Genomic DNA, 23,839 nt, shown 5'->3' with positions numbered 1-23,839 from the left:
TTCTCCAGCAGCCATGGCTTAAGACCACGGGCACAGATAATCCAATAAATACAGCAATAGCTTAACTCAATTGAGCCAATCCAAACAGTTGTTAACATTACATAGACAGTACACTAGAGAAATTAACAGCGTAAGAGATGTGAGAGAGATTGTATGAAACAACTGACCTGCTATTTTTTTCTATCTAGGAAAGGAAGTACGAATAAAAGTAGTTTTCCAAAGCAGTACCATATAAATTCAATGTGTGTTTGTTAAAAGTATCCTCATTTGAAAAATGACTGTAAATATATTGTGGAAATGAGGTTACAATGTACGATGTTGAATTCTATCATTCGGAGATTTGGACCTTTGCTTTAAGAAAATTTTACTGACTGGACCTCTTTAAATCTTAATTTCAGTGCCATATGGGCCTCATGGCATTCACTCTATGTTTTTACTTGCATGACACATAACAGTAGCCCAAGAGGCGACTTAAATGGCTTGCTGCGAAAGATGGTACTTGGGAATCTTCAGTACAAAAGGAAAATAGCTTACAGCAAGCAATTTGCTTCTGCACCAGTGGTCCGAGGCCGATTTCATGAGAGCTGCGCCTTTTAACCACACGTGTGCAAAATGGGCAACACATGTATAACTCACATCCAACAACATCACGACGAGTCCTAGTGTTTAAATCAATGCTTCAGTTGAGGCAGGTGAAGGTTCAATCCTTTTATTCATGCTGATCACCTATTATCTGTCACGTCTCTTCTCCAGCCCCACAAGGGGAAAAAAGAACACAAATTCAACTCTGTGTGCAGCACTGCCTGTGTTTTGGTTGGGATGTGTGTGAGGTAGTGGTGGTGTCATTGCAAATCACACAAGGAGGTCAGGGAGGCTGTGGTTGCCTGGCAACACAGGGAAAATGATTGTACGTTACATGAGGTAGTAAGAGCTGAGCTGATGGCACTAGAGCTTTCACCCCTACACCCCTGTCTTGTGTATAAATGGTGGAAAACAGAAGCCCTGCTGTTTGATGGTGAGGGGGCAGGTAGAGCATGGGAAGGTTTGCAGCTGCACAGGACAGACTACTGAACGTGATCAGTGCTTTGTAAAAGCCTGTCAAGGCAGTTCAAAGCAAACGGCACATCAGACGACCGGCACAAACACTGCAGTTAATGTACACAGAGTGTGAGCACTCAAATTGAATATTAACAGAGATTAAAGAGGTGAACCAGAAAAAAATAACACGTGTTCTTATTGTCCATGACAGGAGGATACAGACACCAGTCTCATTTTGTGTCAGTCATAACAACTGCTTTATCTCAATTTAAGGTTTTACAAGGTCAGTTTGATAAAAGAGTAAAATGTGCCCTTTCCAAATACTTAGATTAACAGCCTACAGCCATGCTAGCAGCACAGTGAGGCTGCACCTTGGGCACCCCAGAGCTTTGAGCTACATGCTAACGTCAGCATGCTAACATGCTCCCAATTGTTTTGCAGTATATTTTTAACCATGTTCACCATCTTAGTTTAGCGCAATGACTGCATTTAAAGATAGGTGACTGACAGCTCCAAAAAAGTTAAATAAAACATCTCGATTGCCCCCTGGTAGCTGGCTGCAGTACAGGTCATAAACCCCGCCCCCTCCATGTTAGCATTTGGGACATGACCCAAACTAAAAGATCAAAGTACATGTCAAGGTAATTATCACCCTGATACATGTTCAAGTGGTTGTTTTTCTGATAAGTACGTTAACCAGTTATCCGAAAGGCAGTGTGATGTCATGAGCTTTAATTGGTTTGCAACTGATTTGGATGAGTGTATGGACGGGACCACAACAGTGCAGCTCAAGCCCTCGATCACTACTGCATAAACTGTGCCTCAAAATGACATCACCAATGCAAGATGGCAACACCTGTATCAGGGATATTTTGGCTTCATTTTTAGACAGTGAGAGGAAGTTGAGATGTGTCGTCCATCTTTATATACAGTTATATACAGTTATATATGTTTTAGCATGTTAACATGCTAACTTTGTGAATTAGCACTAAACAAATACATCTGAGGCTAATCTGAATGTTAGTTTTGCAGGTTATTTGGTTAAAAATCTAAGTACTGTGCCAGTCCATCCGGGAGACATTGAGGTATTTCAGTCTGAAACCAAGTGGTGGATAAATGACTCCTCCATCCCTAGAGCTTCAATTCTAGCTTGGCTAAAAAGATGTTCTAGCCATACTTCAGTCCTCATCCTTGAGTCTTAAAATGAATATCCATTTATCCATCCATGCATTTTTCATCTGCTTATCAAGGGCCAGGTAATGGGGGCAGCAGCCTAGGCAAGGTACTCTAGACGTCCCTCTCCCCAGCAGCCCTTTCCAGCTCCTCCTGGAGGATCCCAAAGCATTCCCAGGTCAGATGAGATATATAATCCCTACAGTGCGTTCTGGGTCTACTCCAGGGTCTCCTACCAATTTGACTTGCCCGGAAAACCTGTGAACCCCTTTCGACTCGAAGGAGCAGTAGCTCTACTCAGAGCATGTCTGAACTCCTCACCCCATCTCTAAAGCTGAGCCCAGCCCAGGAAACTCATTTCGGCCACTTGTATCCGCAATCTCATACTTTAGGTCACAACCCAAAGCTCATGCCCAGGGGTGAGGGTTGGAACGTACATGGACTGGTAATCATGACAGTCTGGCGCAATGCCTGCATCACTGCTGATGCCGTACCAAACAGCCTGTCCATCTCACTCTCCACAGGGCTTGACGCTAACTTTTTTCCCCAAGGAGCACATGTGCTCCTAAATTGAAAAAGTAAGGAGCGCACAAAGATCTTCAGGGGCATCATGTAAATTGATCAAATAATGTGTTTTCCGTAATAAACGTGATGCAAATATTCATTAACAAGCAAAATTATTTGATGAATTTGTATACAAAATGTACAGAAAGGTAAAATCAAGTTTTGAAAAAGTATTGCAATTTAATTTTCTCTTTAATGTTATTATCATATATATATATATATATATATATATATATATATATATATATATATATATATATATATATTTTTATTTTTTATTTTTTTTATTTATTTATTTAATTATCTTTGCAATATGATTATCTTACATAATGTTATTACTATCCTAAAACATTCTCCAGGTCCTCTGAAACTCTGCAGGACTTATTTCCACCCTGCCCAGCAGCGGTACCATGGCGAACGGTCCCTAACTGCGAGGAGAACGGAGCAGGCTTCCCCGGAGGTCCGCCACTTTTCCCGGTCCCTCTTCTCCGCCACACTTTGACTTATTTCCACCCAGCCGACAGCCTGGCCGTGGAGAATGGTCCTTAACTGCGGGGAGAACGGAGCAGGCTTCCTCGGAGGTGCGCCGCTTAACCCGGTCCGTCTCCTCCACACTTTGACTTATTTCCACGCTGCCCAGCAGCGGTAGCTTGGAGAACAGTCCCTCACTGTGGGGAGAGGGGAGAGGGCTTCCCCGGAGGTCCGCTGCTTTACCCGGTCTGTCTCCTCCCCCACACTTTGACTTATTTCCACCCTGCTGACAATGGGACTTATATTCATTGTGCCGACAGCGGCTTGGAAAACCGCCCATAACCGTGTCACACGGGGAAGAGGGACGAGGGAAGGCGGCTGGAGTTCCTCCAACATTTGTGGTTAGATTATCATATTTCTTTATTGACAAAAATATAGGCTGCTTCGGCTGATTTTTTTTTTTATGCGCACATGTGCCCCTAAATATTTTTTTACAGTTCGCACACACCTATTTTTAGTTGCAAATGCGAGTGAAACACTTGCACTGTCGAGTGCTGCTCCATTTGTAAAATTAAAAATACTGTTTAAACACTTTCAATAAAAAGGAGGTGTATTCAATTCAAACATCCATTTGAACAATATTTACTGGCAATTTTCGAAATAGGATACTTTTAACATACACACACATTGAACTTGTATGGTACTGGAATGGAAAACAAATAGCTCCCTTTCCCATGAATAAAACTAGTTCCAACACAGTGACCTAAGGCCTACATTTTAAAGTAAAAGAAAACAAAACAGAATCTTTTACTACAGAGAGAAACGGGCCTGGGACTGCCCTGTCAGTAGCTTAAGTCTTGGTTGAATTGAGTTAGTGTGATCCTCATGCTCATGTGTAGGCGCTCATCGGCGAGCCTGAATTGGTATTAAATGATGTCCATAGTGGAGAAGGAAGGAGTGTAGTGCTAGTTTGGCTAGAGCAAGGAACACAGTCTGACAGTCTCTCTCTCTTACACTGTTGTTGTCTCTAGCAAACTGTTCCAACTGCTCCACGAATATCGCCACACAGGGCTACACTGTGCCCCTGAGGCAAAGAGGACTCTGCAGCGTACTTTGGCAAGCAAACAAAGGTGAGATCTATACTTTCTCAGAGGTGTTGTAAACCTGTATTTTTCAGTTTTACAGAGGAAAATACATCAAGGATGAGGACAAACTGGTTATTTTGGCAAAAAGTATTTCGTTGTAAGCCTGAGCTTTTTTGTTGTGCAATGAGGGACTGTCTCCTACACAGTGTATGAAATGGTCCCAAACAGGGCTACGGTAGTTTGTAGATACTCTATTGAGGACTACTTAGATGTAAAGGTTATTATTAAGATACTCTGGACTGAAAATACATCCTGACACAATTATTCTATTTTAAGCAATACATTTTTTTTGTTCCGATCAATTTTATGAATCCGTGAAATGATAATACACACCATTATTTAGTACAGCACACAGAAGGGCATGGGGTGAATCCCTGTGCATACTACCTGCTACATTTAATACACATGTAAGCAGACAGTATCCTTACACACAGACACAGCTGGGCTACTGTCAGCATCTTTGGAATGTGTGCAACCACGGGCCCCAGATCTGCTTGTATCTCAGCAACCCAAAAGGCCAATAATTTGAGTAATCATTAAACCTTCAGCTGAACCCTGGCCTGCTCCATGAAATAATTACCAACAGCACAGACTGTGACACAAGAGGTAGACAAACGGGAGGCATTACCATTTTGTTTTCACAAGCAGCAAAGATACACAGCTCCTGAGAAGTGAAATATAAAATTACCACCACTGATTAATGTGCTGCTATCAGCTCTGTAAGACACTGTTGTGACTGAAGAAATGCACGGGCTGTTCCATTGAAGACTGATAATACTTAACAAACCTTGACATTAACACTTTGTTAGTCTTTTGTGACAATTGTTGACATGACACCAGGTAATACCAAAGGAGAATGGCATGAGATTGAAGCTTGTGTGTAATCATTAGCCTGCTGAAGGTATGATCATTCCCCATAGCAGATAACTGGAAGTCATCTTGGCCCTCTCCAGATGATTAGTCCAGAATACAAAAAACAGCACTGCAGAGTTACCTCTGGGGAGAAGGAACTGTGTGTGTGTGTGTGTGTGTGTGTTTTCTGTGTACCAGCGTCAGTAAAGTTGCTTAGTGGCAACCAAAAGTTGTGTAAAATTAAGCGCCTTTTATTCAGTGGTTGCATATTGGACCATGCACCCTGAGATACATTCTTCATATTAGACTGCTTAGGTCTTGATTCATGAATGAGACAAAGCAGTCAAAAATGTCAGAATTCAATGAGACACACTTTGGGACAGGACTGTTGAGATGTGCCTCCATATGATCAAAATGTTACCAACTCTGTCCAACTTTCTCTGAAGACTTTACGGTAGCGGTCAGGGAAATATGATTGTAATCTGAGCACCCGTTTGCTCAATGTCCTACTTTAACCAAACAATGAATGCAGTGACATCAGGTTTTTTTTTAATCCATTCATGCTACTCCATGAACTGACAAGCAGTCAGCAATAGGCAGAAACAAGTTTGACATCCAGTGCCTCTATTGATTCTCAATAAAAAACACCTACGTCATATTTACACTGATGCAAAAATCCTGTAAAACCCAATATTGCCATAAAGCAGCTCTGGTTACTGATTTACAACATTGCTTGCAGAACAACAAATACTCAACAAGGGCTGTGTGATGGGGAGAAAATCAAATATCAGAATTTTTTTTTTTTTTAAAACTAAATATCTTAATATCGATATTACAACAATATCATACAGTCTAAGGGCTTTCACACCATATTTAAATAATGATATTTTTGATAAATAATCATCACTAATTTGGATATAAGGGATGTCTGCGGTTATCCGCCAAGAATACTTGACCGGTTATGCATGTTGGTCTATAGGTAAATTTTGATACTCTTCAGTTTACTGCACTGCGCACCACCCAGGTATAGTGGGAGCTAACGTTAGCTAGTGGTGCTGCTTATTCGACAATTACAGCTTGTAATGCCTTCCTCACCCAACAGCGCTACAATGGAAACCTTGTGCCCACCCTCCAGTCTCCCTTCAGGATGCCCCAGTGAGTAAGTGGCTCAGTTTTAAGCCACAAGCCCCCCTTTGCGTTGTTAACTCCTGTTAGCTCTGTTAGCACTCTTGGCAGTGTCAGCATAGGTAGAGGTGCTAACATAGTTAACAGTGCTAAAGGGGTTCTGAGGTTCAAAATGAAGCCACTTGCTCACCAGGGCATCCTGAAGGGAGATGGCAGGGTGGGAACAATGTTTCTGCAGCAACGGCATCCCACCACCGGGATGGCATTACTAGTGATAATTATAGTTTGTAAAAATAATGGACGTCACATAGCTTAAGTAATGTCACCCATTGGTTTGTTGACTCCTGTTTTGAATTCAGCATTACAGCCGTTGCCATCTTGGTTTTTTGGAGCCAGAAGTGACCATATTTGGGCAAGAGGATGGCGCTGTGGAGGAGCAAAGGGTGGATCTGACTTAATTATGCGTAACTTTAAGCTTTCATAAAATGTAAATATAGGAGTTGTATAAAAAAATTCACCCCGTACAGTTACCAAAAAGAGAGAAATTAGCTATACTGACCAAAACCATTTTTTGTACACGTTAATTTTTGCTGTAGAGTTGGGCATTTTAACATGGGAGTCTGTGGGGTCTGACTGGCTTCCAGGGCCGGCCTCAAGTGTCCCTTCAAAGAACTGCAGTTCTTGGCAGTGCCATGTTGGCTTTCATTTTTCAGCCCCGGAGGCTGCTTTTTGGTAGTAATCACCGATTGAGCAGAACCGCTAAGTAGCTCCACCCAACCCAGGTGGAGCGCAGTGCAGAGCGATCAAGGCTATTGTTAGATAACCAGTGAAGACCAGAGGGTGGGCAGTGTTTCTGCATGTTCACGCAGCTAGCAACTGTCAGCAAAGCCAACACATCATAAAATAAAAGGCACAACATTTACATCACAGAACATTAAACTGTCACCCTTTCTAAATGGACAGCACTTTGAAATGTGGCGCTAAAGCTCACTGGGTCAACGGAGCACCCAATTCTTGTATTTCACATCATTTTGCTTTTTTTACCCTCTTAAAAATGAACTGGTTATTTACTGGTTAATGCGTGTCTGGCTATAGGAAGCAAAATTAACCAAAACTGCCATCCACAGTGGCTGTAACTACAAAATGCTTAAATGAAAATAACAGATCAACTAAAGCTGTCTGGTAAGTTTAGAAAATTACATCACTTTACTAAAATGCAGCCTTTAAAAATGGACAACACTTTCCATATCCAAAATTCTAGGATGATATCTAGTCTCATAACGGGATAACAATACATATACCCTAGCCCTATACTGATGGCATAGTTACCATAGTATGGACAGCACAGAAACCTGTTACACATTATAATTGTCTCAGTAATCTCACCCAATCCTACAGCCATATTGTGGATATGACTCTAGTGCTTATGGTAATACAGCAGCCTGGTATTTGATATTTGTTTTAATTTTCTGTGCTGATACTGACTCTAAAAAACTGATAGACAACTAGGACAGTTCATATTTGCACAACTCCGAAAACAATGTTGTCCTGTGAACTTTATACACAGCAGTGTAATAAATATTTACCATGAAGTAAATATTTATTATTTCATGGATAAATTAAAACTGTTTCATCAAACCATTCAGTCAGTCTTTAAACTATACTTCAGTCAGGCTTACCAAAGAGTCCCAACAGCTTTAACGACTAAAAGATAAATATTGGCTTTACACAGAACAGCGGAGGGATATTTAGTTAAGGATGTCTGTTAAACGTATGTTCTACAAATTCAGGCCGACATGATACAAAATGAAGCCCTCTAACGCTAAGAATATTGATGAAGAATTAGTGTACGTTACTTTAGCAACATATTCGTGTCCTCATGTGAACACACACACACACACACACACACACACACACACACACACACACATACAGTCCTGCTTCCGACTTGGTTAATTAGTCCCGACATGTCATTCATTTCAGCTGCCGACTGCAGGCAGTTTGGCTAGCTCATAACCGTCTGCTCATGTGGCCATGACACACCGGCTCGGTGCAGTTCACGTAACCAGTCACTGCCCCGCCTTTTGTTACCTATCTATCAGCATGAAATATACGACAAACGGGAAGAACCATCACACAAACCTGTTAGACGCTAACGTTACCTACGCGCCCACATGGCACAGGGCTGCTGCCCTGTCGAAACTTTCTTCAGCTACCGCGTGCACCAACGTGAGACTAACACCCGGCAACCTCTGAGCCTACACTGACAACGACACAGACCAAAATCATTTTAATCCTCTTCATTTCAACATCGTTTGAATTTATCGAGTAGCTAAAGCGACTTACCTTTGACCACTCCTCGCTGCCGAAACACTGAAGCAACAGTAACTTGCATCACTTTACACGCATCTGCTCGTGAGATCAGCCAGTAACGGACCGCCCATTCTCCTTGACACTAGACTGGGTGCTGCCTTCAGGTGCTCCTCGTAAACTAGATATTCACACTCACCAGGCAAAATCATTGAAGATCTTGCACAGCTTTTAAAATCTTTAAAAGGTTCCTCGCACTCACCCCGTGCTATCAGCATGAGTGGATTACTGAGCGGGCCTACTGGGCACAGGGCCCCAGAGAGTGAGCCCCCCCCCAACCTTCACTTGCAAAATGTAATTCAAATGAACAGATACTGACCAGGAAGAGACTCAGAATGGCCACAAAGAAACACAAAACAACCACACGGAGACACAAAATAACTACAAAGAGATACAAAACGATTAAAAACTCTACCTTGATTAAAAACATGATCTCAGGGACACATGACGTTACCTGTATCAGACACTAAATTACCCTAACATACACAAAATTAACTTGGACACACAAAATAACCACAAGGAGACACAAAATAACTAAAGACACACAAAATAATCTAAAAATATCCCAAAGAGACATATATTTACCTCAGTAGGCCACAAAATGACCCTAAAATGACACATAAATATCTAAAAGACACATAATGACCACAAAGAGGGCAGCACGGTGGTGAATGGTTGTCTGTCTCTATGTGTCAGCCCTGCGACAGTATGGTGACCTGTCCAGGGTGTACCCCACCTCCTGCCCAGTGTCTGCTGGGATAGGCTCCATTTCCCTCCCCCACCCCCAACAGGATAAATAAATGAATCAATGAGGCATAAGACAACCACAAGGAGCCACAAAATGACCTTGAAGAGGGCAGCACGGTGGTGCAGTGGTGAGCATTGTCGCCTCACAGCAAGAGGGTTCCTGGTTCCAACACGGCAGGGTTTGAACCCAGGGTTCCTTCTGTGGGGAGTTTGCATTTTCTCCCCGTGTCAGGGTGGGTCGTCTCTGGGTACTCCAGCTTCCTCCCACAGTCCAAAGACATGCAGGTTAACTGGTGACTCTAAATTGTCCGTAGGTGTGAATGTGAGTGTGAATAGTTGTCTGTCTCTATGTGTCAGCTCTGCGATAGTCTGGCGACCTGTCCAGGGTGTACCCTGCCTCTCCCCCAATGTCAGCTGGGATAGGCTCCAGCCCCCCCCCCCCACCCCCCCGCAACCCCCTATAAATGAATGAATGAATGAATGAGGACACAAAATGACCCCAAAATGATACAAACATATCTCAGACATAAGAAAACCACAAGGAGACACAACATGAAAACTAAGAGACACTAAGCTACATTGCATAATGGCTACAAAGGGCCACAGAACAACTGCAGGCTCCTGTGTAGCACCTGCATCAATTGAATCATTTTGGTTGAAAATATTTAGAGTCCCTGTATACATTTTGTTAGTAGTGTTGATTTTGTTTTTATGTTTTATATGTATATTGTTTGTCTCTGCTTCAGACCACTATGTGCTATCAGCCCTCATTAGTCATATTCCCCCTCATTCCTCACAATTTCGACCTTTCCGATAATCATGAAGGCAGCACAACTCGTGCTGAGGCGGTCTGAAATAAATGTCATTAGAGTACATTGATTTGTGAGTACAAGTTTTCCATTTGGCACCAAACTGAAACGGAATTAAATTCTAAACTAAATGAAGGTGAAACATAAACACAGCGGCTGTGAAGCTGTCGCTAGTATTAAAGCAATACCGATGTTTTGTGTGTTGTTAAGTGACATCGACAGAGAAGCACCCGGTTCAACGTATTCATGACGCCAGTCTGCAACCGCTGCTGCGCGGGGGCAGGGAAATCGTCATCATGGTAATTAATCACCATGGCAATGATCACTGATTGATTTTGTAGATTTGATGACAGCGTGCCTCACTCACCCCGCATAACACCATCATCACACCATGTCTGTTTCTTACCTGTTCTTTTCATGCGCACACTTTGACGGGAGCATCCTCTGCTGCGTCCCTCCGGTAGATGCCACACATTCACATCACATTTAATAAATACATCAGTGACATTCATGAAGCGTCCCCGACGCCATCCTCCATTTCTCCCAGTGCGCATTCGGGAAAGCGCAGCTGCATAGGTTGCATCTCTTCCCCCTCCTCCGGCTGGTGACTCATGTGTCTCACTGAATTAATAGTGACACCGGCGTAACACCACAGGGGGAAGAATGAGGTTGTTAACACATTACCATCCACTGTCTCATTTCAGGATTTTATTATAAATAAAACTAATAATTGAGACTGCTCCTGTTCAAGCTGCCACAAATGCGTTTAGGGAAACCATAGTCTCAAGTTGCTTTACCATATTAAGTTCTGTGTTAACAGGTATTTGCTGGCCAATACTAATAGACTATACATTTACACTATTTACTTAACTACTTTTAATGTAGTGTGAACTAGGGCTGCAACAATTAGTTGACTAATCGATGACTAATCGACTATCAAAATAATTGGTGACTATTTTAGTAGTCGACTAATCAGTTTGAGTCATTTTTCATAGAAAAGAACTATAAAAGTACCCCAAAATACTACGTTCAAATATTGGCAGCTTTACACACTCTACCATGACGGTGAACTAAAACCCTTTGGTGTGAGTACAAAACAAGACATTAGATGACGTAATTTTGGGGTTTGGGAGAGACAGACCGACATTTTACAAGATTTTAACACAGTTTTTTTTTTAAATGATTAGTCAAATAATCGAAAAAAAATAATTGACAGATTAGTCGACAATGAAAATAATCATTTGTTGCAGCCCCAGTGTTAACATTTTAGTGATGTTACCATCTGAAACTTCTCCCGTGTGCCAAGCTTGTACTCTGGCTGACACATGAAATCTAACTGCCCTATCTAGGGTCAGTGTTTGGTTTGTCCGTTGTAGGCTACTGTACAACAACATGGAGGACCCTGATAAGGTCCTGCTCCTTATGTAGATATGAATGGCTCATTCTAACATAACCAAAACAACTACGTTTAGTTTCAGGTGACTGTAAACTAAAGAAAACTGTTATGAATATTATATTTAATTCTGCAAATTGATGCCCCTAAATCCTATGCACTGGACCTTTAAGCCTTACTCACGCTCTGACGTGAGCTGTTGCAGGATTCTGACGAGAAAACGTTTGGATCTTTTACACTACGCAGATTCTCCTCATGGCAAACCCCTCTTCTACCCTACTGTAGGTACAAAGACTCATGTCTACAGCACAGTTCTTCACCCATATATGTCCATGTAGTTAGAAAAAAATCTGATCTGCATGGACAGGTGAAACTTGCCTTACGGGACACAAATGTTTTCCTAGGATGGTGAAGGAATAACCCAAACAACTTTTCCTCTGACTAGCTAGTGCTTGTTGCCTCCATTATTTGGGGTTGATTGGGTTTAGCCAAAGGATTGTCATGGTTAGAGTAAGAATGTCCCAGTAAGCCAATCAAAGGCAGAGTAAGGCAAAGCTGGGCAGGTCATGCTTTCCACCCCCATGAGGGCCCGTGTCTGATGGTGTGAGGTCACTTTGGCAGTGCAGACACCCACAACCCCGGCAAATGCAGGCATAAATCAAGCATTAGGGCAGCACCAAATAATACCAACACCAGAGCAGAGATCCACACATCATGTGTCCTGTGGAGAACAGGGACGATACATTATTATTTCTACCACCAGACCTGCTCTCATCTTGTGTCAAACATCTTGATTATCACTGCCAAAGTGCTGAATCTTTTTTTATTGTAAAAACAAACTGTATTTACAGTGAATCATAAATCAACAGATTTTTCAGGCTGAAAACTACAATGTAGTACATGAATTCGCTGTAGGTGGGCTGCTGGTTCCTGCATGCAGGACAGCCCATCCTAATTATTCAATTACTGTCCTATTATATGCAACCAGTATTGATCCAGTCCTCTGACAACCTGAGGAATATTAAGTGTAGCAACGAAGCACCCTTTAACAGATGATATATTACATTTAAAGAGATATTGTTAATATTGTTACACTTTTACCAAAGAGCCGACTGCTTCCGTCAGTCTGTCGTCAGGGGCACCACATGATGTTTTTCAAACAGAAGTCAAGAAACTCCACTCTTGGCCATAATTGTACCCAGAAGAATGGGTGTACACATAAATGTACATTAAATATGACTGGGGTAAACCCATCAGCCCCTGCCAAAGAAAAATGGCTGGCATTTGCTCCTTTGAATAAAGCATCCTTATAAATGCTGCCGAATGTCCATCTTTCATGAGTTCCTCCTCAGTTCAGTTGTCTGATGATGGTGTTAATGTCTGTGTTGCGAAATCCAGGGTTTCCAAGGTCCTTCAGCAGCCCAGCCTTATCCCTGGCAGCGTGACGAGCAACCGACAGCTTGAAAGGCAACAGGAAGTTGTTGGCAGCTCGGAAGCCCTTACCAACCGAGTAGATCTCGTGAATCAGGTCCTCCAAACAGATGATGCCATGTTTACCTGAGAAATGAGAAGGAGGTGCGGGATGGGAAGGAGTGTCAAAACCAACAGATGTTTGTGAAGATACAAAAGTCACTGTGAGAAAACACCCAACACCATCTATATAATTTATACAGTCTGAAATACATACATCCCTGAAGTCAAAAAGACAGGAAGGAACTGCTAAGTGTCTGCCTTAGTTTGAATTGTAGATTCTTGCACAACTTAATTCTGCAGTTCCCCACATATGACTCTTTAGCTGTGACCAGAGGTTAACCGTGTAACATTACACTACTTTCAACTTTGCAATCTCATGTCTTGGTATTACTATATTGCATGGTGTGGTACTCTATACCTTTAAACTATCTGGCTTGCCATAGTACTCTGTTACTGCTGTTAGACGGTGTTTGTGAATACACCGATTACATTCAGGGTTCCCACATACTTTAATGGACAAAATGTCAAAACCATTCCATGACTTTTCAAGCGCCCATGATAAAAACTTCAATGACCATTCACAACATATTAACACAAACAGAAATGTAAAGTACTGTACACCAAATTTTCATTACATTATTAAAGGCCATCTGCAGACACAGAGCAGTAGAACTCCCAGAGTGGGGGAGTGACAGCTGACAGTTCAGTTGGCCCGCTGGTTACTTTGTTTGGGGGACAAAAAAAAAAACAAAACAAAAAAAAACTTTATACTTTTAAACTACCATGCTCTACTTTCAGAGCGCTTAAAACAAAATCAAAGTGCACATTCGTCGAGGCAAAGCTGCATGGGCTGATGACTGAAAGCCCTGGGCTGCCCATGTAAACTGCTAAAATGTGGTACCATTCAAAACAATTGGTAGGGCATAGGTGTGGAAACGTTGGGATTCCTGACCGTACAGTGGGGCTGGGCGATGTGGCTTAAAAAATAGTGATATTTTTAGGCTGTATTGTGATACACAAATATATATATGTCGCAATATTTTGAAATCTCCTCTAATGTACTGTAGACTACTAAAATACAACATTATAAAATGAACTACAGTTACAAAAAAGTAAAAGTAGCTACACTCAAAGTTGAAGTACTGTTGTGATAAAGTTTAACAAAATATTATTAAAATAAATCAATCAAAGTGGAACCACCTGTGCTTTTATTTTGAAGCATGCCGCTCGTCTCAAGTCTGAGGTGATGTTTTTGCTGTGAACTTGAAACTTCTGCTCAACAGTTGTTGTTAGCAATAAGCACAAAGTCAAACTGTTGCTACTGCGCTATTAAACGTGAGGATTTATTCACTGAAGTGGAAACACACTTAACAGCTCTCCACTTTGTATATCAATATTTGCAAGTCACACTGGTGCTCCATGATTGCAAACACAAACGCCTCCTCTGCTCAAGCTATCTTTGATTACATTGAGTTAAACTGTTACCGCAGTGCCGGTAGACGTGATGATTTATTCACTAAGTGGAAACACACTAACAGCTCTCCACATTGTATATCAATATTTGCAAGTCACACTGGTGCTCCATGGTCGCAAACACAAATGCTCATATTATCGTTAATTCAAGTTAAACCGTTACCGTAGTGCCGTTAGACGTGATGATTTACTCACTGTAAGCTGGAAACAAACTAACAGCTCTCTAGTTCATTTGTTAATAATATGTGCAGGTTGCAGTTGGTCGCAAAATGTGACTAAATAGTCATGTTACCTAAGCAAGTCTCATGTCAGTGGCTTAAAAAAACCAATGTGACCACTATGTTTGTGATATAATCTTTTTATGTATCTCACGTGGAACAGGCTGAGATAGATTGAGTACATTTGATATATCACTCATCCCTACCCTACATGCTTCTTAACACTGTCACACACAAGATTATTTTTCTTGCCCCACTTGCCTGCTGTTACTCAAACGTCCCAGATACAAACTCGCTTCAAACACAATTCCAGGTTGCTGGCATTGATGGAAGGACAGACAGAGTGCAGGTAGAAAATAGAGAAACGTACATGATGGTGAACAAAATGTCACATCTGGGCATATTAGAGCTACATTACGCCAGCAGCTGCACAACATAAATTTGCCGTTATCATAAATTACATGGAAGGTAATCTATGGAAGATTGCTGTAACAATTCATTTCATTACACACAACAAAATTTCATGGCTATTCCAAAACTTTCAAGGATTTCACTCACTCCATGACTTTTTTAGGTTTTCTATGGCCGTGCAACTTTGTACATTACTTGCCAGCTGCTTGCTTTGTACATGCAAGACAAGAATTTGCAGAGGGTCCCCAAAAAGCTAGAAACGGCCCTGCTTGCTGTCTAGGTTAGAGATATACTTGCTTTTAACTACGCATTTGCTTGCACATAATGGCTGCCTTGCGTCATCTGCATCCGCTTGGGAGCGCTGTTTGTGCACGTCCTCAGAAATTAATGTAATATTAATGCAATATACTAGAGATACCACTTTTTCCTTCCCGATACAGATTCCGATCCCTGAACCTTAGGTATCTGCCGATACCAAGTACCGATCCCATACCAGCGCGTAAAATAAAAATGGAGGGATATGAATTGTTGTATGTCTCAACTCCTAAAACGCCATGTAAAATATTAAGAAATAAATACATAATAGTCGAATGAATGCCATAAAACTTTTTTTTATTATTATTATTATTATTATCCAGTGTTGATACAGATCAAGACACAGGTTAAAGTGCAGACACACAATTTGGTAAAAAAGACATTTTAAAGGCTACAGTAGAATGCTTTTTCAACTCCGCTCCGTTTCATTTGTCTGTAGCGTGGTATTGGATTGGTCATAGGCTGTACTCTCTGATACCTGATACTGCATTTTAGGCAGTATCGGAGGCATTTCTGATACTGGTATCGGTAGCAGTATAACTCTACAATATACACATGCTTAGTCAGGGCAGCGTTTGCAGAATGAGTGAGAGAAGGAAAAAGACCATTGCCAAAATATGCTTTATATGTACCATCTATGATGATGATGCCATTACTTTTTCTAACATGATCCATGTTGGTACAAGTCTGAGGAAGAGCCTGCATGCTCGAAACGTCACGAATGACAAAATAAAATTATAAGATAATGGGAGCTCTATTTGGTCTGCGGATCATCTTCTTCTTTTTCATGATCCATGTTGGTCTCAGAATTAACAATACCAAAACTCCTCAAGTGTTGTCTCAAGTGTGTTCATTGTTTACATCATGCAAATCTAGAAGTTCTATGTAGTCTAAGTTCTCTGGTGTGCCCTCTAGTGGAATCCTCCAGTAACATGTGTAGGACATAAGCAAGTGTGAGGATAATTCCAGTCATGACACACAGCCTGTTGTCTATGTAAATGCGTAGTTAAACAAGGCTAATGTTACATTATTTGTTGCAATGCTTTGACTCTTTAAAGTTAACCATACATTATTGCCAGCTCACTCCTGTAAATGCAAACGTCAGTTGCTGACTCGTTAACTGAAACATTACCGTTAACATTAAAGAGTCTAATGTTAGTCACATGGTAATGTTAGCACTGTTGTAGCAAGCTTTGTCACATCGGCTTGGGTTGAATTTCTTGTTGCAGCTGCTGCGGTCATGAGGTAAGACGTTGATGGCTCTGTGCTGTATGTGTATGTGTGTGTGCAGTCAGTTTCATTTTCATCACTGTTCATTGTAACGCTAATATACCTGCGACTTTGGTACAATATTGGTAGTCGACGGGTTGCAGTTTTTTGGGCTTGTTTCTAACATGGAGTTGCTTATTTGGGCTTGCTCTCTAAACGTTGCCTTTCTCTCTGTGTGTGTGTGTGTGTATATATATATATATATATATATATATATATATATACAGTACAGGCCAAAAGTTTGGACACACCTTCTCATTCAATGCGTTTTCTTTATTTTCATGACTATTTACATTGTAGATTCTCACTGAAGGCATCAAAACTATGAATGAACACATGTGGAGTTATGTACTTAACAAAAAAAGGTGAAATAACTGAAAACATGTTTTATATTCTAGTTTCTTCAAAATAGCCACCCTTTGCTCTGATTACTGCTTTGCACACTCTTGGCATTCTCTCCATGAGCTTCAAGAGGTAGTCACCTGAAATGGTTTTCCAACAGTCTTGAAGGAGTTCCCAGAGGTGTTTAGCACTTGTTGGCCCCTTTGCCTTCACTCTGCAGTCCAGCTCACCCCAAACCATCTCGATTGGGTTCAGGTCCGGTGACTGTGGAGGCCAGGTCATCTGCCGCAGCACTCCGTCACTCTCCTTCTTGGTCAAATAGCCCTTACACAGCCTGGAGGTGTGTTTGGGGTCATTGTCCTGTTGAAAAATAAATGATCGTCCAACTAAACGCAAACCGGATGGGATGGCATGTCGCTGCAGGATGCTGTGGTAGCCATGCTGGTTCAGTGTGCCTTCAATTTTGAATAAATCCCCAACAGTGTCACCAGCAAAACACCCCCACACCATTACACCTCCTCCTCCATGCTTCACAGTGGGAACCAGGCATGTGGAATCCATCCGTTCACCTTTTCTGCGTCTCACAAAGACACGGCGGTTGGAACCAAAGATCTCAAATTTGGACTCATCAGACCAAAGCACAGATTTCCACTGGTCTAATGTCCATTCCTTGTGTTTCTTGGCCCAAACAAATCTCTTCTGCTTGTTGCCTCTCCTTAGCAGTGGTTTCCTAGCAGCTATTTGACCATGAAGGCCTGATTCGCACAGTCTCCTCTTAACAGTTGTTCTAGAGATGGATCTGCTGCTAGAACTCTGTGTGGCATTCATCTGGTCTCTGATCTGAGCTGCTGTTAACTTGTGATTTCTGAGGCTGGTGACTCGGATGAACTTATCCTCAGAAGCAGAGGTGACTCTTGGTCTTCCTTTCCTGGGTCGGTCCTCATGTGTGCCAGTTTCGTTGTAGCGCTTGATGGTTTTTTGCGACTCCACTTGGGGACACATTTAAAGTTTTTGCAATTTTCCGGACTGACTGACCTTCATTTCTTAAAGTAATGATGGCCACTCGTTTTTCTTTAGTTAGCTGATTGGTTCTTGCCATAATATGAATTTTAACAGTTGTCCAATAGGGCTGTCGGCTGTGTATTAACCTGACTTCTGCACAACACAACTGATGGTCCCAACCCCGTTGATAAAGCAAGAAATTCCACTAATTAACCCTGATAAGGCACACCTGTGAAGTGGAAACCATTTCAGGTGACTACCTCTTGAAGCTCATGGAGAGAATGCCAAGAGTGTGCAAAGCAGTAATCAGAGCAAAGGGTGGCTATTTTGAAGAAACTAGAATATAAAACATGTTTTCAGTTATTTCACCTTTTTTTGTGAAGTACATAACTCCACATGTGTTCATTCATAGTTTTGATGCCTTCAGTGAGAATCTACAATGTAAATAGTCATGAAAATAAAGAAAACGCATTGAATGAGAAGGTGTGTCCAAACTTTTGGCCTGTACTGTATATATATATATATATATATATATATATATATATATATATATATATATATATATATATATATGTATCCGTCGTTTCTTTTGAGGTTGTTTCCATAGCCCTGGTTGCTTGTTTCTCTCCCAAAATCTGGCAACACTGACAAACTGGCAAGCAACAACAACAACAATGGCGGAGTCCACAAGATCACGGGGAGCTCGTTGTGTTTGAACCCAGGCCCTGGAGGCAGATCTGATTCAACAATGGGAAGAATATTCATGCCTTTACGATGTGTTGTCTCCAAGTTAAAAAAATGTAGTTTGGTGACATCACCGCGTTATCTGGGGCTCTGTCGGCGAGGGCTCGGTGGAGAAATCTTATGGCGAGAATCCCGATGACAGAAACACACGTCGCCAGGTATGAACACTCACAAGATTACGATAGTCTCCGCGACTTATTTTGTGGGGTGAAAATCGTGTAATATGAGCTAGCCTATAGACGCAATAACATGGGAAAACCGTATCCAGGCTGAAAAATACCAAACTTAACACACTGTAGCATCCCTAATAACTACACCTTGCATGCACTTGTTTTGAATTTCCTCTTGAGTGTTAGTTTTTTTTTTCTTTTTCTTTTAACCTAGGCATACCATCCAGCTGATTGCAGTCACTAATAACTGTGCAAGTTCAGGATCATTAACTTGAGAAACACGCCTGACACAATGCTGGTGGTTTGCCTGCTGTCATTCTGTGGTGGCTAAAATCACACTGTTGTAGAGACTTACCCATGTGCTGCTCGATGAAGGTGTTGTCTGTGAGAGGAACTCTCCTCCTGCCGATCCTGGTCTGTCCTCTTTTCAGAATGAGCTCACGAACAGACTTCAAGTTGGGAAATCTGTTGGAAACATGACCACATGTTAATAATGTGCAGAAACACTTGAAAAATTAAAACCCAAATAAATTTATTGTAAGCTTAACGTTTATTCTATAGTCACCCGTTACTCACCCCCAGGCCACATACGGCTCCACCATCTTCATCATGGCTACTGAGGTCTTGTTGATTTTGACAAAGGCCCCGCTGAAGATCTTCCTCAGTCTCAACATCTGGATCACCTTCATCACTTTGGGACTGACACCTTTGATCCTAAGAGAAGAGGAACATCACTGTTAATCAGCACAGCATAGAGATACACACCCAAGATTTGTGTCACCATTTCAGTATCTGACCAAATGTCTCCTCTTCTGTTCCTGAGATATGGTATTAAATAATGGCTTTCGCAAATAAAAGGGTTGACAAAAAAAATTGCTTAACCAAAGTATCACAATATCTTTGTATGGCAATTTCGTATCATCTCACAGTGTAAATGCATCACAATAAGGAAAGTGAAACAGCTAGAGCTGCTGGTCACTTTACTTGTTTGACTATGCAGGGAGAAATTCTATTTGCAAAAACCTTTGTCTAAGTCAAAGTACTCACTCTCTGATGCGGACGGCGAAGGCTAGCCTGTTCTTAGCAGGAGGCAGAGGAGCAGGTGGCCTGTGCTCAGACCTCCGGATGCGAGTTTCATCACGATGCCTCCTGTGGCTGTCTTTCAAGAAGTCTTCCAAACGCTTAAACTTAATTGCTTTGCCTTTGCATACCTGGAATATAATAGCAATACACGTGTAAATATACAGCAGTACATAGAAATGGGTAGTATGTGCACGGTTTACACTCACAGGCCACTTTAATAGGTACACTTTTTCAACTGCTCGTTGGCGCAAACAGCTAATCAGCCAATCACATGGCAGCAACTCAGTGCATTTTGACATGGAGACATGGTCAAGACGACCTGCTGAAGTTCAAACTGAGCATCAGAATGGGGAAGAAAGATGATTTAAGTGACTTTGAATGTGGCATGGTTGTTGGTGCCAGACGGGCTGGTCTGAGTATTTCAGAAACTGCTGATCTACTGGGATTTTCACACACAACCATCTCTAGGGTTTACAGAGGATGGTCCAACAAAGAGAAAATATCCAGTGAGTGGCTGCTCTCTGGGAGAATGCCAGAGGTCAGAGGAGAATGGCCAGACTGGTTCAAGATGATAGACAGGCAACAGTAACTTAAATAACCACTGGTTACAACCAAGGTATGCAGAAGACCATCTCTGAACCAACAGCACGTTGAACCTTGAAGCAGATGGGCTATAGCAGCAGAAGACCACACCAGGTGCCACTGCTGTCAGCTAACAACAGGAAACTGAAGCTACAGTTCACACAGGCTCACCAAAAACTGGACAAGAGAAGACTGGAAAAACATTGCCTGGTCTGATGAGTCTGGATTTCTGCTGCAACATTCAGATGGTCGGGTCAGAATTTGGCATAAACAACATGAACGCATGGATCCATCCTGCCTTGTATCAACGGTTCAGGCTGGTGGTGGTGGTGTAATGGTGTGGGGGATATTTTCTTGGCACACTTTGGGCCCCTTAGTACCAACTGAGCATGGTTTAAACGCCACAGCCTACCTGAGTATTGTTGCTGACCGTGTCCATCCCTTTATGACCACAGTGCACCCATCTTCTGATGGCTACTTCCAGCAGGATAACGCACCATGTCACAAAGCTCAAATCATCTCAAACTGGTTTCTTGAACATGACAGTGAGTTCACTGTACTCCAGTGGCCTCCACAGTCACCAGATCTCAATCCAGCAGAGCACCTTTGGGATGTGGTGGAACGGGAGATTGGCATCATGGATGTGCAGCCGACAAATCTGCAGCAACTGTGTGATGTCATCATGTCAATATGGACCGAAGTCTGAGGAATGTTTCCATGTTGAAGGAACGAGGAATTGAGGCAGTTCAGAGGGCAAAAGGGAGTCCGACCTGTACTAGCAAGGTGTACCTAATAAAGTGGCCAGTGAGTGTACGTTTTGCATCAAGTCTATATATATCTAACATTTATCACAATACAGTCCTCATGCAATCACTCGTATTCGACTTCTTAACAAGTTGAAAATGAACCCAAAGGAGACCAGGATCACCTACCTTCCTCTTCTCAAGCAGTGCTAGCTTGGCTTGTGTGGCTTTGATGGCCTGGTAGGCTTTCCTCTTTTTCAGGAGATACTCAGGAACTAACTTGATCACTTTCTTTGATCTGTTAACAGGAACATACGCAAACAAGTCAGCGAGGAGAAACAGTTACGAAATCAACAGCTAAGGGCTACAAATTCATCTTACAGTCAAGTTACAAGTGAATGACAGCCTCTGTCCACAAGCAGCTGCAGTTTGTCACAGTAACTTTGTTTCTAACAGCGGAAGTTGGTAGCCGAGTGCGTGAACATGTCATCTAAACTGAACTGTTAGCTTCACAAGTGTCTTTTCAAGTACACATAACTAGTTACAAATATTAACAAAACACTATGCTAGCTATGTTGTTGCTACCTCCCAGTAATGTACACTTGGACCCATGTGAAATTAAGCTCCCGAAAAACAGCCTTTTCAAACCATCAGCTCAATAAATATGCGTCTGGACTAAAATGGTAAAATATCTAATTATTAAAAAGGCTCGAAATAATACAACTGCAAATACAAACACAACGGATGGACTTAGATATTGTTAAAAAGAATTTCATACTCTGCTTCGGCCATGGTGAAATCCAGAGTCGCAACCGTCGCTCAGAGATGACGTCACAGCCCCTCGTGTGTTGGTGTCCGCAGGCTGGACGTTGTACGGGCTCACACTGTCACCCAGTGGTCAATGACAGTATTACAGTTTGTATATTGATACTGCTCATGTTCAGTAGGCTTAGTCATCATTTTAATTAATCTATTATTCACTTATGAACAGCACACGATAGGTGTATGCATGTACATCATGCAAAAAACTGACAATACTCAAATAATTAGAAAATAGTTGTGCTGTTTTGCTAACAACCAGCCCAGCTACTGATACCATGCACTTTAGCACACTTCAGCTGCTCAGACAGAAGTCTGAGGAGAAATGCTCTAACAGCTCAAATTAACTTAATGTGTCCACTTCACCATGTTTAAGAACATGGCTTGTCTGACCAATTCTGGTTCCATATGTGTTAAAATAACAAACCTAAAAGTTGAATTTCTATGTCCAGAGTCCAGCCTGGGGGCCAATCATGGCCCCGTTGTTATTCAAAGTATACTATATGTGGCCCACCACACAATATTGGTGAATTGCGAAGATTACTTTTTTACTATCATACAGTTTGTAGACATGCACCAAGTAAGAGCAGACATTTCCCACTAGGCAGCAGACATGGCCACAGCAAAGTACTGTAAAGTCAACAGCGAGGGCCACAACTTTCAGGAACGGTGGAAGGTTGAATACATTTCACTGAAAAATGAAACAGTTGGGTTTGTTTCATTTGTATGTTTTGAATAACCCATGTAATGTGAGAAGCAGTGGCTTTTTTCACAGCTATTTTCACATCATCTAATCTGGTCTCCGTTCAGAAAAGTTTGGACACCCCTGATTTAGCCTGATAGATCACATAGGTATCAGGAGATGTTGTTATTCAACAGGGCTGCGCCACAAAATGAAAGAAGTATCAGTAAAATCAATAAACCTGAAATTAACATCCTGTAGAAAAAAATGTTGATGTATTTTCCTGTTCATTTCTGTTTTCCTCTCATCTACTACTCTGGTCTTCTGTAGTCTACCAGCTGTTCCAACTGCTGAGCTCATCATTTTGTCTTTACAGTGTTTCAAACAGCTGATTTCAACACGGCTAATATGATGGCTATATCTCTGAGTCATTTATTCTGATTTTCAGCATCATTGTGAAGGTGGTCTGGCACTGAGAGACAATAGTGTCCAAATGTCAGTGTCACAACAAGCATTGAAAGAATAATGATGAAAAAAGAGCGACTCCCCAAGAGACATTTGATCATACAATTAGGTTTAGTCCTTAAATCTTTGGACTACAGAGTGCTCCAGGAGTGAGTCCTAAAACCTGGAAATGAGTTAGCATTTTAGCACTCCCAGTTCCCTCGCTTCAAAGTCAGTGGGTTTTTGAATGAGTGAAATAAGGCCTGTGGTTAACACAAACTAAAGAGACTTTCACATTTTATTCACGGACATAAAATACATCAGTAAAAACCCCTCTTGTGAACTTTGAAGCTTTTGTGTGTCTAAAAAAAGGCGGCTGCTA

General features: G+C 41.7%; 2 protein-coding genes across 3 annotated transcripts in view; both read right to left on the bottom strand.

The window, feature by feature from the left end:
* slc5a6a (solute carrier family 5 member 6a) overlaps positions 1 to 8,822 on the bottom strand; it is a 29,671-nt gene extending 20,849 nt beyond the window's left edge. Inside the window, exon 1 of one of the 2 annotated variants that reach the window (XM_049589947.1) lies at positions 8,715 to 8,822. The gene's annotated coding sequence lies outside the window, so the exon portion shown is untranslated. Of the gene's footprint in view, positions 1 to 8,510; positions 8,626 to 8,714 lie in introns of those variants that run through there. The other variant, XM_049589948.1, reaches the window with a different exon arrangement.
* A 3,674-nt stretch (positions 8,823 to 12,496) lies between these two features.
* On the bottom strand, positions 12,497 to 22,413 carry rpl7l1 (ribosomal protein L7-like 1). The gene is made up of 6 exons (XM_049590450.1): positions 22,291 to 22,413; positions 21,702 to 21,810; positions 20,152 to 20,315; positions 19,681 to 19,818; positions 19,460 to 19,569; positions 12,497 to 13,244 (listed from the first exon to the last, which is right to left on the bottom strand). The coding sequence occupies exons 1-6, from the start codon at positions 22,302 to 22,304 to the stop codon at positions 13,036 to 13,038; spliced, it is 744 nt and encodes a 247-aa protein (XP_049446407.1). The 5' UTR covers positions 22,305 to 22,413; the 3' UTR covers positions 12,497 to 13,035.
* Between the last annotated feature and the right edge of the window lie 1,426 nt (positions 22,414 to 23,839).

Source organism: Epinephelus fuscoguttatus, linkage group LG11, assembly GCF_011397635.1.
Source record: "Epinephelus fuscoguttatus linkage group LG11, E.fuscoguttatus.final_Chr_v1".
In the NCBI taxonomy this organism is placed as follows: domain Eukaryota; kingdom Metazoa; phylum Chordata; class Actinopteri; order Perciformes; family Serranidae; genus Epinephelus; species Epinephelus fuscoguttatus.
The sequence above is the reverse complement of the archived record's forward strand: the minus strand, read 5'-3'. Positions and strand labels throughout refer to the sequence as shown.